The following is an 18,352-nucleotide window of genomic DNA, read 5'->3' as shown; positions in this document are numbered from 1 at the left end:
GACAGAGTGGGCGACGCTAGCCCCCCCCCCCCCCCACTCGCGAACGAGGGACGCCACTGGCTTTGCGGGAAATCGAGGCTTACGTTATTTTTAAACAAGAGATGGCGTCAAGACAAAAGGTGGCGATAGTCTCGGCCGACCGTAACAAGGTGCCATTCTGGTGCTACAATTTGTGACTTCGTTGCTCGTGTATGTGAGTGACCCTAGTACTGTTGACATATTCGCAGACGCTGGTGCATGGCTAAGATGCATCAACATGTTTAACTGGGGTGGTCTGCGGGTGACGTTTGGATGAAGAACGAAGCTGCAGCTCGCAATACTTTCGGAGTTTATAAGAGTGTCACTTCGTGTTTCCTTGGGCTCCAGACAACTTAGTGGCTGCCAAACAATAATTTTGATCGCGGCATGTGAAGTGACACAAACGGGTGCAAAGACAGCCAACTGCCAGCGGATATCAATGAACGCATTGTTTTTGCATCCACCGTAAGAAACAGATGTGTCATGGCAGTTTTAGTTTCCCTACATTGCAATAAATCGTCCTCAAACAAGAGTACCTCTGCGCAATATGGGGTGATCTAGGTGTCGCTGATGCGGACAAGACCGTTTCTTCTTATGAAATGATTCTTTATTGTATTTCACTTTTATAAGTATTACGTGTCCAAACTTTAATATAATTTTAAGGGAAGCCATAAAGTAGGCTCCTCCGTGTTATTTTGACCGCCTAGGTTGCTTTAACGCTTTTAGTTTAGCCATATTGGAAACTTTACAAAGAAAATCGCCGCCGTCTTAAATAATCGTTTCAAACACGCGGCTCTTTTGTCGCCTTTGTCTTCTTGCGTGTTGTTTTGTCAATAGGTAAATGCAGGTCAAGCAAACTTGCTTATAAGACTTTTGCAATATTTAACGCCGAATCACTTCGGCAATTAGATTATCACCGATCGCTCAATGCCGTGGCATTTCTTTCGAAAGACTTCCATGAGACGTCTTGCTATCGCTTCGTATGCAAATTCATGCGAGCTTGTGAACTAGGAAAAAAAATTGCGTCTGCCTTTCTACGATGCTTCCAGTTTCCACTTTCTCGTCAAGCGAAGGAATAAATTCGCTCTCTGGGCTGTCGCTTCGGTCCTCATGCTTAGAGAGCTGAAGCCACGCGTGCGAAAGCTCTTGGAATATCGAAGGCGAACCAATTCACATTGTTTCGCCTTCGTTCCGCTAAGTTTCGACTGACAAGCTCATTGGTTTAAGTGTTTCGCCTCCGCTGCTGTGACAGAGACATGCCATTTCCCTTTTATGGCAGCGAGTAAGTGCCACTTTCTTATTGTGCTTTCCAGCTCACCAGGATGTCTTTGTTTCAGCGCTTATATTTCTGCCTCTTTGGCGTGGCTTAGCCCGAAGGCATTTCACAGAAAGAGCAGGTGTCCGTAGGCTCTCGATGACACAAAGATGTGAGACTGGGCTGCAGTCGCCTAAGTAATAAACGGATGCTTCTTCCGGTTATGAGTATTTTTTATTTTCTTGCAAGGCCTGCAAAAGTCGTGAATCCCGAGCCATCGTGGAAGACTATGACCTCGAGCGGGTTGTCTAGTGTTCGTCACCAACCTGCCGTCTTTTTGTTAGTGTGGCTGAGCAAACAGTATTAGCGATCGCTGCACCGGCACTGTGCATTTATGCTCACTTGCTGATTCTCAAAAGCTCCACACCCATAGCATAACAATGAAGTAGAGCCATATTTTCTGCGCACGCAATAACCTTTTTTCTCCTTCATCTTTCACAACAGTCCTTGTTCATATGCGCGCTGCAAAACTGTGCGCAGGTATGAAATTGAGTTGGTACCGTTTGAGAATCAGCAAGTGAACATAAGTGCACAGTGCCGGTGCAACGATCGCTATTACTGTTTGCTCAGCCACAATAACAAAAAAACGACAGGTTGGTAACGAACACTAGACAGCCCCGCTCGAGGGCATAGTCTTCCACGGTGGCTCGGGATTCACGACTTTTGCAGGTTACGATCTCATGTTGTTCTGCTCATATTCACGCGAAGATTTATATTCATACAAAGAACGTAGGTTATCGTACGAAGCAGTAGAAGGAAAGAAAGAATGTGTAAATAGCCCGTTCTGATCTCACTTTTGTATTTGTAATATATGAGCTAGCTATTTTCATCCCAATAAATATGCTCTTGGGATTCCACTTTTGCACTCCTTTTAAATGAGCCATCTATTTTCATGCAAGGCAGTATGCGTGAATGTACCCATGAATTTCTTTCTCCAAAGAAACACTTCAATTATCCCGACACGACGAAAAAGATCGTCTTGCAGATTCTTTCATTTAAGTAAGAATTTCTACACGCGCGTTTATATTTTCTTATTCAGGAAATGTGGATCTCTCGAAAAAAAAAGAAAGCAAGGAAGTTACTTTTAAGGGAATATATGATCAGAACACATCAAGTGTCTGAGGAACATCAACGACAACAACAACAACGTCCTTCTTTCTTTTGGGGCCACTACTCTGGGATACAGCCAATGGGATGTTTTCTTTGCCGTTCAAAAATATATAATAGCGACTAAAAGAATCTCTTGCTAAATTCTCCAGGTATTAAATATTCACTTACTGATAATTGGCACTTCGAATTATTAATTAACTAGCGCGGCTAGGAATTTCACAATACGGGAAATATTGGAAGAATTCACCCTCTACTGGGCCAGTCCCCTTCATTGGGTATGTGCCATGTACAGAGGACATCACCAAGAAACTGTCCAAAGATTGCATGGTGGTCTTGAATGCCTTTATCGGTCTTGCTTTCGGTATCGGCGGAACAGTGAAGTGGGAGCGACATGTAGATTTTGCTCTAGTCGGATACAATTGAAGAAGGCCGGAGAGGCCTGGCCCAGACCACCATAGCATGGCAGGCGATCGCCTCCACGACTCAAGAAGGAGTCCCAACCGTGCACGGTAATGTTCTCCGAAGGCGGGGTCACCGGCCGCTCGGCTCATGACGTCGTCAGTCTGGAGTGGCCGGCCATTGGTCTAGTCTTGTGTGCACCCGCCTTTGAGAAGGTAATTTCACGAACATGTTAAGTTGTATCCGACTATGATTAAAACATTGTGGGGTTTACGGGCAGCAATCACGACATGGTTATGAGGCACGCGGTAGTCGGAGGACACAGGCTACATTTAGCAAATTAGAGATCATAAGCGTTAAATTAAATCTAAGCCCACGAACTTAGTGCTGAGCAGCGCAGTGCCATGGAAGTGCACCACCACGGCTGATTGTTTTGCCAAGCTAGAAAATGCGTGGTAGGTAATGAAAAGGACAGCTTTTTCTTCTGCGTCTTCCAGTGGGACGCGATCCTGTGTTAAAATTTCTTAGGGGCGAATTTCATGATCTTCGTTCTCCTTACTGCTGGTGCGCGAATGTCAGGGCAAGTGAAGCAATGAACAAAATTATACACGGTCTCTCACCACGACTAAACATTGACGACGTTGTTATAGAGCCGTTAGTGAAAAGACCACTTTTCAGAGATATATTTTCTCGTTGTTGATCTCGACTTGTTTTCTTGCGATTCTCAAAGTATATACAGCCGTTTCCTCTACAGCATAAACGAAATAGACAGTAAGTAGTCACTGGCTTTCCGTTTATCGAGCGAATTCCATAGCCATACCGATCTAAATCCGGATTAAACGCTTTTTCGTCGAACGCTTACGAAAGTTTCGTTTGGTTTCAGTGGACAATGCAAAGGGTTACTGTACAATATGACACAGCGAATGTATTTACAGATTTCTTCTATGAGAACTGGTACTTTTGCTAGTTTCAGAAAACGAGTAGTGTTATTCGAGGAAACACTCAGTTTCATCAAAATTAGTATAGTTATGTGGCTGTTTTTTATTTTCCTTCGCTTATCAATTTTGTCAAATTTGCTCCAACAATGCGAAAAGACTTGTGCCTCAGTGTGTGTAAATGTCGTGCCCGTGCCTGTGACCCTCGTTTTCTTAAAATACATTAGATAAAAAACTGCTTCGCGTTCAGTCTAACATGTGTCGATAATGCAGTTGCAACTTGTCCGCGTCAAAAAATAAATAAATAAAAATTAGTATGTTTTTCTGGTGCGTTTTCGTTGTTCATCTTGCAGTTAACACGTCAAGAATTGAATGCTTTATTTCCTCTATCTGCTGATGATATTATGCTTTGATTTTTGATGAATTACATCATTATGTGTATATAGAGGACATGATTTCTCACTTTATTTGCAAATTTATCTAATGAGTAAACAGTCTTTTTCTAGTAAGCTAGCTACGTTTATGGTAACATGAAAATAGAACGGCAGATCTAATTCGAGAAATTAGGCACGTTGCGACATCGTAGCCGAGCTTTTCTTTGATCTACATTGTCAGATATATTCACGTAAGCACGAAGGCGCGAGAAATAGTTGCACGTAGTTGGTGAACGACGCAGCAGTCAGACCGATAAAGATTGTACTGTTAAATAAGGGAATCTGTTCCGAGAAAAACGAAGCAATCACAGCACAATGATAGCTGTGAGCGTGGTCATCGGTCTACGATATTATGATCTTCGGTGAAACGCATCGGCTCTTGCATATGCGTCATCACACATCCCAGCGTTATCGCTGGTGCTCGCTAAGGGCAAGGATGCGCTTACCTGTGCAGGACAGGCATGTGATCTGAGTTGAACAGAGACGTGCTGGTGTTTTAGATTACGTGGTGAGACACAGAAGGTGTTAGCGGTCCCTAAGCGACAAGTGGGGCGAATGCCGTTCCCCACGGCCTCGCATGCTTTTGCCTCCCAAACGTAGACGGTTCAAGTGAAAAGAGAGAGAGAGCGAGAGACGGAGGAAATGAACGTGAAGTCTGTTTATTTCTTTATTCTTTTCAGCTAAATGCAGGGTCATTTCTTCATAAGAGAAGTTGAACATTTGTGGACAAACATTCTGCGAAGTCGTTCGACTGCACCGCCACCAAGTGAAGTTGGACGACGTATGCCGCAGTATGGCCGTGTGCATGCGTGAGTGTTGGCAGCTTCCGTTTCTGTGGTCAGTGTGGCTTCGTGCTGATTTTGGTGTCGATTGGTTTGATTGATGATTGATGATGGAGTTTATTGGCGCAAGGGCCATGGTTGGCCAAAGAGCGCCATGACTATGAGTGTTAGGTAGCAGTGACAAACGGGATGCACATGATTAATGTAACGTGGCTGTAAAGTGGCCTAAAATAAGTCGCTGTAAATTGCGTAAAATATACGAAGGCTAAAACTATGGCAATGATGCAAGAGATCGGCAGTGCTAATGGACATCGTGTTCATCGGTCAGGTCATCATGCACTACTGCCTCACCCGTCTCCTTACACTCAAGGTCTGGGAGGCAAGTGCTTTGAGAGATTTCTGCCGCAGCAGCGGCCTCTCCCACGAGAGGCAGTGCTATGGCTGACCTGGGTATATGATAAGTAACTGGACATCCTTTAAAAACTGTAAAACTGATTGGTTGTTAAAAAGCGGCTCGTTACCAAGAAACATCGCAGGATGAAGTGGAATATGCTGTCGCGATGGCAAATGAAAATGCTTTTTCCGGTGGCCTTCTAGTTCACGACATTCAATCAGGACATGAAGCACTGTCAAAGGATCACCACACTTAACACACGCTGGCGGGTCCCCGCCGGTTAACAGGTATGAGTGTGTGTTGTATGTGTGTCCTATGCGCAGGCGACAAAATATTACTTCGGTCTGACGAGACTTTCCTATGGGTGGCCAGTTTCCAAGCTGCGGTTTGATAGTGTGAAGTTTGTTGTGTGTTCTTGTGTCCCATAAGCGCTGCCAGTATGCTCTGAGGCTTCTTCTTAGGAGAGGCTTTAAGTCCATCACAGGAACAGCCATGGCTGCATCGGCTACGTTTGTATGGACACATGCAGCCAGTCTATCTGCCTGTACATTTCCTTCTATCTCGCGGTGCCCTGGCACCCAGCATACAACAACGTGCTGTTTTAATGCATAGATGGTACATAGGACTGTGTAGATCGACGCGATAACAGGATTTTTGTTCTTCTTCAAGTATTTAAGGGCTTTAACGACGCTTAAAGAATCTGTGTATATAACTGCGCGACAAATTTTCAATTTATTAATGTGGTTAACAGCCGCCAATACCGCATGAGCCTCTGCTGTGAAGATGCTTGTGTTAGGGTTCAGAACACCGGCATCCGAAAAGGATGGACCGATCGCTGCGTAGGACACAGTCTAGAGCACTGCACGGGCCCGGGCCGGCCCGAAAGCCCGGGCCCGGCCCGGCCCCCGGGCCGGGCCGGGCCGGGTAAGGGATTGTTGGATCGGGCCCGGGCCGGGTTCGGGCCCGTGGCCTTCGGGCTCGGGTCGGGCTCGGGCCTTAGCCAGGCCCGTATTAGGCCCGGGTCTCATACGTATCTGTATAATCACGCTCCGGACACCCGACACGTCACGTCGACGGGGATCGCTAAAGAGGCCGCCGGCTGGTTCATTTCGGCGCTCTAATAGACAGTTCTTTTGAAAGCCCTTAGTCCGGTCTCGCTTTACGGCGTAACCAAGCGTAACATTTTCAAAGATCGAAGGCGGTCACGCGAAGACGACGCGACAGCCATCTTCAGGGAACAGCGAGGATGGTGGCTCGCTCTCTAACGGGTGCGCCTCACTTTGACAGATCTATGATATGGCACTGCGGTGGCGGTGACTCGGGGAAGAAAGGTGGGACAAAGAACGTTCTTGTTTTGAACACGAAAACGTTGTGTACGTTGGGTGCAGTTGCCTGCCGAGGAGTCAACACGACAGCTTTAATTTATGTAACGCGCTGCCCAGCCTGGTGTATTCCTACCAGAAGCAGCGAGAGCACGTTTTTTTTTTTCATTGCATTGTGCAATAGATGAAGTTTGCAGACTTGCTACTTTTAGTCAACAGCCCTAGCTCGTATGCAACTGATGTAAAACAAACTAAAAATGTCTGCCATGTTCTTTTTTTTTTCATTTTAAGGAGGTATATTTTGTAGTCGTTCTTTGAAATGCAAAAATAAGATTGCGTGGTTAGCACTGCGTGCGTACATAAAACAGCCAGCTATGACTCCAATTATATGTTATATTGCCCTGCAATTATTTCGCAAGAGTGTTACGGGCGTAATTAACCGAAAGTATACACAGTACCAATGAAAGTCGTGACACTGAAAGAAGTTCCCAAAACAATCTCTAGAAAATATCTTGGGCCGAATTCACAAAGCTTTCTCTTGCCTGCGCAATTTCTTAGCCACGAATTCTCGTATCTCGAGGGAATACGATAGCAATGGTACGAATTTAACTTACTCGCCACTTTTGAGGGCAAGAAGGCAACGCGAAAGCCGATGAAACGACAAGGAAAGAAAGAAGTGCGGGCAGGTGATAGCAAGGCAGCACGCGAAGCGTCTAGCATCGAGGGTATACGATGATAGCGAATGTATTTTCGCCTGATTTTCGCTGTATCTCAGCTGCCAGTTCCGGGCGTCTGCTACAGCGCTTACGCGTTGCAGCAGACGTCCTGGGGTCTTGCGCGAAGCCAAGTGCTCGCGTTTCATGGATGACCATAGCTAACCAAAATCTAGTTGCTCGATGGCGTTAATAGTCCGTGTGCTATCTCGTCAAGTGCAGGCGAACAACGCTTCAGATGCACCGCATCTATAAACCACGCATAAATTGAAACATTGAAGGTTTGAAGGTGTGAGCGAAACGTCCCTCCCCCCCTTGTTTACCACAACCAGTTTAGTTACATTTTCATGAAGCTGCGCTGCCACTCAACTAATTAGGCATGTTCGAGCACGGTATGGTGGTTGCCATTAGGGTGTTTTGTAGCTAGACGTAAAATGTTGCATTTCTTACAAAGATCTCAGTACAAGACATAGGAGCGGCTTTTGAGCCTACGGAGAACGTTTGTACAGAAATATAAAGCAACAGTAACAAAGGCAAGATGCGTGTAATGCCGCAAGTTCAATTAACCGCAGCATTTTGACAGGGCCGGAATGCCAGAGCGATCGTATACGCTTAGATATGTGAACGCGTAAAACGAGGAAGATTCGTCGGGAGGTTTCTACGAGTTAATGCTTTTCAGAAAACACGGCACAGTCACTTCGTCCTTGCGGAGTTTGCGTGAGCAAACATAAAAGAAGTGGCGTTCACTTGTCTCGGCCTGAAGTGACATCACTACACGTGCGCCTGGATTCACAGGGCGCGCGTGCTGCGCGTTTGCACGATTAACAAAAAGAAAAAGAAAGAGACAGCGGTCGCGTTACTTACTAACGTCTATGGGAGCGAAAGCCATATAAAAGCGAGCGAAAGTGTGATTGTGCTTATATGTAAGAATCGAAGCAAATTAAGTGAGCAGTGATTTGTTTAGTGAAAGTTTATTTAAATGACGATAATCGAAACAAATGGAATATTCAGTTAGTGAAAGTGACATTAGTGACAGTCAATTAGCGATAGTTGATTAGTGATGTCGCACTCGATACAAAGTGCACGGTAATATAACCACACGTAATGGCTTTAACCTTCGAGTCACCTTAGGCAAATGCACTCGGATCCCGAGTTTTTTTTTTCTCTTTTTGATCGACTTTCGCCGGACATTTTGCATTAGGTGTCTTTCGAGGGAAAGATAATATATATACAATGAAGTAAGTGTGACAGTGGCAAGCTCTTTCGCGAAACACTGCAGCGGTGGTCGAGTCGTTACAGCGTCCGGCTGCAATGCGGGAGGTACTGGGTTCGATTCGCAGTGTCGCCAAGCACTCACGTATTTTTTTTTTTAATGGAAAAATAGATAGCAATGCCTGAGGTTATGTGTTTCGGGCACTCTTTTTTTTTTTTGATAACGTGGCCTTTCCGCTCTCTTCTTTCACTCCCCTTTAGACCCAAAAACGCTGCGCCGTGCTCCCTCACGGATCACAGAAATAAGATTACCTTTTTTTTCTCTAACCACTACTATCGCAAGCACGCCCAGTCCCGAAACCCAATTATCATACCTGGGCATTACTTTTCACGACTCTGGCTATTCGAGCGCCGGTCAGACATCACGGTGTTTTCAAGAACATCAAGAGACACGCGGCGGCCAAACTGCTTGCGGCCAAGATGACTGCCTTTGTCGGGACATGTTTCCGTGCTAGTTGGATGGCATTCATTCCACGCAGCAGCGCAAAACGACAGGAACAGAGGGAAAAGACACACACACAGTGATGTGTTTTCTCTCTCGGTCTCTGTCGTGTTGCGCAGCTCCGTGTAATGCCTCTGTCAATGGTTCTAAAGAACTCCAGCAGGCTATCGAGTTCTGAGGAGAGGGCAAAGGAGTAAGCCTGCGAAAAAATTACGGCAAATTCATTTGCGTCATTAAGGGCTACTCTTCCCTTTGTAAGTACTTGAAAACTTTAAACCCGAGTTTATTCTTTATCAACAGCAGTTAAAGTATAGACAGGTGGACAGACAAAAATCCGCGTATTCAGCTTGACTAGTTTTGTGCCCTAAATAGTAATTGGCAACAGGTATGACAATACGTAGAAATACCACGCACATATGTAAAAGTATGTACAGCCACGAGCGAAACCTTGGTTAAGCTGGTTTGAAGTCGACTACTCTGTTCTACATATTCGACAAACGCAATCTGTAGAAGCAATGTTACACGGAGGAACTGTCCTATGAACTTATTTTTGCTGGTTGGTTGCATAGTTTTCAACTTCTTGCTCAGAACTGTACGTTGGAAAATGAAACATCTTGTTTGAATGCACACATTTTATGTAAGGTTACATTCATTTTTGCACGGTAGGAAACATACTTGAGAAATGAAAATGAGATTGAAAAAGGAGAACTAGAAAGCAAATAGCAAAATTCTTATAAAAGTTACAGTAAACAAAATAACGTAAGTTTTTGTTTAAGATACATGCATACATACATACATACATACATACATACATACATACATACATACATACATACATACATACATACATACATACATACGTTGAGGTGTAGTTATTAGGATGAACTGCTATAAAACAACAATGCTGATACACTCAGCCTTGAGCACATGAGGTTTCAAGGCAGTAACGTACGAGAGAAATCTCTCACCACTTTTATGTGCCAACTCGGCATTTCTCGAACCCTCCTGGAACAATTTGATGCATAGTTCCTGCTGCTGCCCACTCACAAGCAATTTTTATACATTTGGTTGGCGGCAGCCCACGACGATATATAAGAAAAGAGCCCCTGACAATGTGATGCCAAGGAAAAGCGCAATGCATCACATTTTGGTACATGTCTGCAATATGACACATAGTTTATTTACATAGTCGGGCACATTGACAACACTATCACAAGCCATGTTAGCTGACGTGGGCTGAAAAATTGGCACAGGTCGGACAAATTCCGGACCAAAACATAAATAAAACAATTCGCTGTTACTAAGCTCCTCGGTACAAAAAATGCTGTTGTTGACATGTCAAGACCCTATTGCTTCTCCTGAAAACACTCCTCAAAAAGGTTTAGAAGTGTGCACATTGAGAGACTGCTGTATAGCAGTCTCTCATTCCGCTCGAAAAAAAATTTCAATGCACTTCTGGACAAGGCATGTGGTGTGAAGCTTCAGTGCCTTGCATGTATATATTGCTGCTGGCCTCAGCTGCAATGTTTATCAGCAGAAATGTGCAGAATAACATTTTATAATGTACCACGATGAAGTAATTATGTTTCAGGCGCATAAAACATGGACAATAAAATAATTTAAAAACATTTACCTGGCACAGTTTACAGAATCTTAAATACATTTTCATGGAGCAATCACAGCTTATCTGATAATAGTAGTAATGGTTATCAGCCTAGAAATTTGTTTGAAGTCGCCAGTTTCAAGATTAGAGTATACCAACAGCCTTCTTCAGGCTAAACCATTGTACAGACGTAACAAAAGGCATAAGTAAATGCATGCTATAATCACCCTACAAAAAGCAATAAATACTTTCAGCAGTAAAATGAGCAAAGCTGCATAGATGATAAACTATTTGCAGAGTATACAATTACATAATGGAGAAACCTATGGCAACAAACACTATATGAAAAAAAAATTAAAACTTACACAGTACATGCAGAGAGGGTGACTGTTGAAGAGGACAGGCAGGCGACGGGATAACATTACACAGGTGCTAAAGCTTGTTGGACGTACTAGGAATAGTGACGCTCCTCTTGCATCTAAATAATCCGTGGAGAAGGACTTTCCAGAGCTTATATAAACAGAAAATCATTTGTGCTATACTAACGCGCGTATCCTGAACGACTATATCGACCAAGTGCAAAATTACCCGCTTCAATGGTTTCATTCTTGCACTACCAAACATGAAAACACGGTTTTGGTTGCCGACCATGGCTGCTGTTTCTAATGGCAGTGAAATGCAGAGACACACATGCACTTTGATTTACGAGCATGTTAAAAATTCAAGGTAGCCGAAATTAATTTGCACACTACTACTACAGTGTGCTGTACATTAATGTCAAGGTTTTGTATATTAAATGCAGAATTTAATTAATTTTGAATCCTCAAGTGCAAGGAATTGCTGAATGATGCACTGCTCAACAATTAAACTGCAGCTGTGCAGATTCTCACCATACAATTCAAACTGTTCCAGATATCACAATGCATTCTGTCTGTTGACGTGCACATTGAACAGCAGGACACAGTCACTGGTAGTCGCTGTCTACTTGTTGGCCTTGTGCGTTTTGTCCGAGATACACTGTGCAGTTAGATGACAGTGAGGCACCTGATCCCGTGGTACTGCTGGAACATAGAAAAATGCAGATGATTGTTACAACTGTGCTATGTGTAAAACTGGACAACTGATACGTGCTAGAAACTCCAGCTCTCGTATTTTCAGAAGCCGATGACAAGTATTAAGAAATATTAAAAACAAAAAAAGGTCTGGACATAGAGCCACCAACAATGAAGTCTTTGAGAAAATATTTTATGATATAAATGTATAATTACGATGTTCATTTTGAAGGCAACAAACTTCTGTCTAATAGTGAGACATAAGCCAATAAAGTATCTTCTATTTCGACTTTACACTAGGTGCAAGAAGCCGACCACAAATGAGTTCACTGTGCTACACTCTAGGAAAAAATGAAGTATTTGGGGAGTATTGCCACCCCACAACTACAATCGTCATCCATCTCACGTACTTTCCTCGCGTTACCACCACGGTTTGTTACCACCACGTACTTTCCTCGCGTTACCACCGCGCGTCATAAGAGTGACAGCATTCTTGATAGGAAAGTGCCAAGAGCCAGGTTTTCAAAAAAGAAAACCCGAGCAAGCAAGATTACGTTATTGTTGTGTGGCAGAAATACTAAAAAATACTTTATTTTTTCTTAGAGTGTACTCATGTATTGCTATGTTACCAGACAACAGCTATTGTTCATCACTTTAACGTTATCTAACATAGCCACGTCATCATACAGTGTGCAGGAACAATTTTGAAGACTAGAAAGCACAAAGCACTTGCAGATTATGTGTGTTTTTGTTTCTCAAAGCCGTTTTTCCTACCAAAAGTACACTTTGAAAAAAAAATGCACTTGATTAGGAGAAATGATTGTGAGCAACAAACGCACTCATAATCCACAAATGCATGTTAATAGGCTCTTATGGTTTCCACAAACACTCACCATCATCACTATTGCTGTCAATGCCATGCCGGACGGATATGCTGTGTCGTGCTCAGAACACCAAAGGTGCACTGTATGACTTGTCTTGCATGGGTGGGGGCTGCACTGCACTGCTGCTTAGCTGGGCCAGCCACGGACAGGAGGGTGAGCACCCATGGCTCTCAGGCATAGCGAGAGTCACCTTCAGAGATCAACAAGCGTGTATTCAGGTCAAATACGATTTGTAGAAATAACCGTGCGACTATGCAATTGTGCTGAGAACATGTACGACGGAAATGCAACATATGCAACAACATTAAAAAAAAGATGAGCTTTTTTAAAAAAATGCGCATTTACTGCTCCTGTGTTGCCCGAACTCTTTCTCCCTGCATGTTGCGAACAGCCAGGCGATTTTCACCCACTTGCTATTTCCATACAGAGCACTTGATACAGTGAGTGCGTCACAAGCACAAGAGCTCAATAAGCAATAAAAGTATTTGTGCTATTTCAAAAGCACAACTTTCCAGTCTCACATGTATGAAGTAAAATTCATAAGCTGCAGACTTTACACTTGCGACATTGTCAATTCCATCATAGTTTGCTTCTGCTTAAGTGTCCAATTAGCATTGGTGTGTGAAAATAATACAAGCATCCACTGTTACTAACAATGTTTGGGTTGTGAAGGTGTGTACATTAACCGGTGTTTACTGTACCATCTGTACTTTAAAAAAACTAACCTAGCAACCAGCCATTAGGCAGTTTTCTGCCCTTGAAGCTCCCAGGCAGAGCACAGTCCATCCAGATGAGGCTGCCATGCGTGCTTCCAGGCCCCTTTGAGGTCGGCTGGATGATGACACCCCTACCGTTGCAAAAGACTTGTACATTTAGGGAGCACAAGTCCTTCCTATTTCTGTACATGTGCTCCAAGTCATAAGGTGGCTTGATTTGCCAGTGCTTGCAATCGATGGATTCCAGGACCTTACGAAAGTCTGCGATCTGTGAAGAGGCCAAACAGGATATATTTAAAAAACATCATTGAAAGCGCTCTTAATACATATTTGGCAGTCAAAGTATCACTTAGTCAAAGCTATCAAATATGCCATATTCAATCTGCAACAAACTGAAGCCCCATGTAAGCTTTACATACCGTAAGATATATATGTCCTGGTAAAGTATAGTGCTGCCACAGCAGTAATCTTCTATACAAGTAATTTTGCAATATAAAGGGAATCCCTGAAGAAGTGCTACATGGCTCCTGGAGAATAAATTCGCATCAAATATTTTTCTCTCAACTATCAAGCGTGGTAAACAGACAGGCTCCTCTTAATGACCAGATAATAACCTGCTTAACCCAAATCATAAACACTGCTGGTGTACTTGCTCATATTCGAATGTATGTATATTGGCCATATATACGTATATACAAAGCGGTAGTAGTACATTTTTCGTACTGGAACTTAACATGGGGTGACATTACATCTGCTGGGATGAAAAACTTACAAACGTACGTTATAGCGCTACACGAATAACAACGAAATTAGTTGCGCAAGTTCAACTCACCGATGGCACAACGATATTAGCAGCCGTCAGCGTCATCGGGAATCGAATGTGCTCTGCAGCCACAGGCAAAAGACGTCTGTGGACTGGAAGCTGCTGTTGACGTAGAAATGCAAGGCTAGCAAGACGTGTACGTCCACTGGTGAAGCGTGACCAATCGCCGTGGGCCGCTGTAGTCAAGGCTCCAGTGCCGTGCAAAACGACAGGACAGATGGACTCGAAAACCTGTAGTTAGCCGGTGCTGGTCTACGACTTCATCCAAGGCAAGGCACCAGTGAGAAGTGTGTTCTGTCCGAAGCGAAGCGTGACGTCCACGTGCTTTCGCTGCCAGGTACAAGTCCAAGTTTTCACCGGAGAACAGTCAAGGCGTACTGCCAAAGCAGCCACATTTACAGCAGAATGTCTCGGCGCGACTTCGGTTCGACACGCTATGACGTTCGGATTACAGTTACCACAACAAGGAAAAGAAACGAGTTAAAAAAGAAAGCGCCAAGACCAGCGCCAAATCCTTAAAGCCCTCATAAAGCACCATCGCAACTTCGTAGGGCGAAACACGGTTATCAACGCTTTTAATCTTCTGTCACACGGGCACAGTCTCTTCACAAGTCTTGGAAATGTCAACACAGCACCCCTGTTCACAACGCACATCGTTTCGCTCCCGAACACTGCATTTGCCTGGACTGCTTACAAGAAAATAGAAGCGCACGGGCTAACCCGTGGCGAAGCAAGAACCAAATACAGAGCGTAGTCGTAGTTCATGCGTTAGCGTGCGAGCACGGAATCACTCAAGTAACGTGCCGAAATGTTGTCAATTCGAAATGCCGCTCTGCACCTTACTGAGGCACTGGAAAGCGAAGCAAACGAACTGTTACCAACACTCAAACACGCACTACAGGCTCCTCGAGTACTAGTTACCGTCGGTACACAGGCGCCGATCCCCGCTTCATAAACAAACCGAGGCACAGGCTTCGCTACGCTTCACCGCACACCAAGAGACACTGCCGTCGGTCTTCACACGGTTTGCGCGCACCGAAAAAGCAGCGGTATTCACAGCACATCCAGTTGAACGCTGAAGGAACCCTAGCGTTTGCGAAAATCGGCACCGACACACACAGTTTACGGCGCCATATTGTTTTCGCGAACTGCGCAGCAGGGGCAAGCGCTAAGAGAGCTCACAAAAAGCTCTTGCGCGTTTTTCACGGCGAGATAAAATTTTCTCTTATGTGCGAGGGGGAAGATATGACGAGCACGACAGGAGCGCGCGATGAAAGAAGTGTTTTGTCAACGTCATAAAATGACCTGATGTGGAGAGTACTGCTTCCCAACCAATCACAAGCTGCGCCTCTCGCCCAAGCCGTCGTCTGCTAGCGTTTGTCGTCTGCTACGATAGGAGCCTGCAGCGGGGGTTTCGCCTTGTCTACGAGATGATTTCCAGGTCGCGCTGACGCTTCTGAGAACAAAATACATATATGAGTGGTTGAAGCCACCTTTAATTGATATTCTCACGCCAAGTTAAATGACAGTTAATAATCAAAGGGACATGAATTCGGCAAAGGTTTGTTTATACTCGAGAATCGTGAGCATTCGCACTTATTTTCGATGTCATTTCAAATTACTGGAGCCATTTCTTTCTGACTACTTGCCATATAAACGCGTTCCGTTTCGGTTTCCGAACAATGAAGGTCGAAAAGCTCGATTTGTTTGTGATTTGATGCATAATCACGCACATCTATAATATGCTGTGATTTGCAATGTATGAGCTCGCTCTGGATCGGCCCAAAGAGCATAGCGACAGCTGCATTTCGGAGATCGTGCCTATTGGTCAGTTAAAGCCAATCCAACTAGACAAGTTATGGAATCACATAATAGGCTTTAATAACGGCTAACTGAAATGCTCCCCTCAATTTTATTTCCAACAATGTGCAGCTGATGTGCTCCTCTGAACCTCTTTGGTGGTAATTTCGACCAATGCTGCGTACATCATCATAAGTTGGACGTCTCATTGGAGCAAGTAGGACGCAAGACAACAACATAACAAAAAAATATTGACCAAATACCGCGCCGCTTTCGACTTCATCGACCTTTCATGTAGAACTTTGGTTTTAATCCAATCACAAGCCTTTGCATGCATACTTTTTCGCCATTGACACCCAATAGGCTTCTTTAATTACTGCGACTCTCAGGTTATTGGACGACTGCGAGTGCCAATACTGTCCATAGCGTACAAGCGAAAGAACACACGAAACTCAAAGCGCCGAAATAAATTAAAACGTACCAGCAATCATCAAGTAGCCTTACATGGCCGTGAATTAGCTTAAAATCAGCCGCGGCACCCAGCTACCCGCCGCAGTTGCATGTTCTAAACAGCCATATTGTTCGTAAGAGTGGTCCGGACCACTCTTGGGATTTCCTCGTAGCCACGCTGTTTCTGCGCAATTTTTTTGCTTCGTGAATCCACTTACGAGCCTTTTTCAGTGACGTCACCAAATATAGCAACTGCATCACCATCGCTGGCATGCTCCTTGACAGTCGCAGCGCGCTTTACCGCAGCGGCCGATGTGATAACGACGGCTCTTACGACGTTTTTTTCGCTTCGTGAATCGACTTACGCGACAAAATTTCTCTTACGCGACAATTTGCTCGTAAGTGAGCTTTGTGAATTCGGCCCCTTGTGTGTGGCAGGTATCTTCACAATAACCGAAGGTTAGACAGTGCCTCCTTTATGCTCAAGGCATAACTAGCCGAAACGGGTCGGGTCGGGCCGGGTCGGGCCGGGTCGGGCCGGGCCGGGCCGGGCCGGGCCCATACCTTTCGGGCCCGGGCCGGGCACGGGCCACATTTAAGAACACCGGGCCGGGCTCGGGCGGGCCGGAGCATGGCGTTTTCGAGCCGGGCCGGGCCTGGGCCGGAAAAATCGGCCCGTGCAGTGCTCTAGGACACACCAAACCGGGACTTTGAGGCATCTGTAAAGAATTCAGGATAACTGTATTTGTGCTGTAGCTCACGGAAATGCATGTGAATGTGTGCAGCAGGGGCACGTTTCGTGACTTCTACAAAAGACAAATCACAGTGTATAAGCTGCCACTGCCACTGCGGCAGCTGTGCAGCAGGAGCAATCACGTGGTGTTCAAGAAGTGGAATATCCATTTCCTCCCCTAGGCCTCTCACACGGAGTAGGGCTGTCTCAGCGTAGGACGATTGTTAAAGAAGGCTGAACTGGATAGGTCATTGACAGTTGAGTATGAGGGGTGTTCATTGTTTGCGTTCACCTTAAAAGTATGTGAAGGACATGTAGGATCTCTGCAGGTGGAGCGACCACTCGTTCGATTCAGCGTAGAGGCTTTCCACGGGGCTCGTGCGAAAAGCGCCCGTAGAAAGGCGAATGCCTAAATGGTGGACAGGGTCAAGCATCTTCAAGGCGCTTGGTGTCGCAGACTGATAGACAACGGCGCCGTAATCTAGGCGTGTTCTAATGAGGCTTTTATACAGGTTGATCAGGCATTTCCTGTCACTGCCCCAGGACGTACGTGACAGCAGTTTTAGGATATTCATAGTCTTCATGAACTTGCCTTTTGTATACTTAATGTGTGATATGAAGGTGAGTTTAGAGTCCAGAATTACGCCTAGAAACTTATGCTCCACCTCTACTGGCAGCCGCTGGCCATGCAGGTCAATTTCTGGATTTGGATGGACGCCTTTCTTTCTAGAGAAGAGAACACAGGTGTTCTTTTGTGGGTTTAACCTGAACCCGTTGTTATCTGCCCACTGGGACACCTTGTTTAGTCCTAGCTGGACCTGCCGCTCACAGATTGCGAGATTGCACGATTTGAACGCTATTTGGATGTCATCAACATATGTGCAATAGAACATAGTTCGTGGGATGCAAAGATGCAACGAGTTCATTTTTATAATGAAAAGCGTACAGCTGAGTACACCACCTTGTGGCACTCCTGTTTCCTGCACGAAGGATCGTGACAGAGCATTTCCAACCCGAACACGGAATGTGCGGTTTGTCAGATAACTTTCAATTATATTTAACATGCGGCCACGTATGCCTAAGTGCGACAGATCCCTAAGTATTCCAAATCGCCATGTGGTGTCATACGCCTTTTCCATATCTAGGAATACAGAC

General features: G+C 44.9%; 1 protein-coding gene across 1 annotated transcript; it reads right to left on the bottom strand.

The window, feature by feature from the left end:
* Nucleotides 1-12,643: 12,643 nt before the first annotated feature.
* On the bottom strand, nt 12,644-14,621 carry LOC125758452 (putative nuclease HARBI1). The gene is made up of 3 exons (XM_049415696.1): nt 14,224-14,621; nt 13,401-13,659; nt 12,644-12,865 (listed from the first exon to the last, which is right to left on the bottom strand). The coding sequence occupies exons 1-3, from the start codon at nt 14,257-14,259 to the stop codon at nt 12,846-12,848; spliced, it is 315 nt and encodes a 104-aa protein (XP_049271653.1). The 5' UTR covers nt 14,260-14,621; the 3' UTR covers nt 12,644-12,845.
* Nucleotides 14,622-18,352: the final 3,731 nt, after the last annotated feature.

Source organism: Rhipicephalus sanguineus, chromosome 5, assembly GCF_013339695.2.
Source record: "Rhipicephalus sanguineus isolate Rsan-2018 chromosome 5, BIME_Rsan_1.4, whole genome shotgun sequence".
Taxonomy (NCBI): Eukaryota; Metazoa; Arthropoda; class Arachnida; order Ixodida; family Ixodidae; genus Rhipicephalus; species Rhipicephalus sanguineus.
The sequence above is the reverse complement of the archived record's forward strand: the minus strand, read 5'-3'. Positions and strand labels throughout refer to the sequence as shown.

Bases quoted from the DNA above. Each gene is read 5' to 3' on its own strand.
- LOC125758452 (XM_049415696.1), bottom strand. From the start codon at position 14,259: ATGACGCTGACGGCTGCTAATATCGTTGTGCCATCG. The intron at 13,660-14,223 runs GTGAGTTGAACT...GCCTCTTCACAG, and splicing joins CTAATATCGTTGTGCCATCG to ATCGCAGACTTTCGTAAGGT. The intron at 12,866-13,400 runs GTTAGTTTTTTT...TGATCTCTGAAG, and splicing joins GCCTAATGGCTGGTTGCTAG to GTGACTCTCGCTATGCCTGA.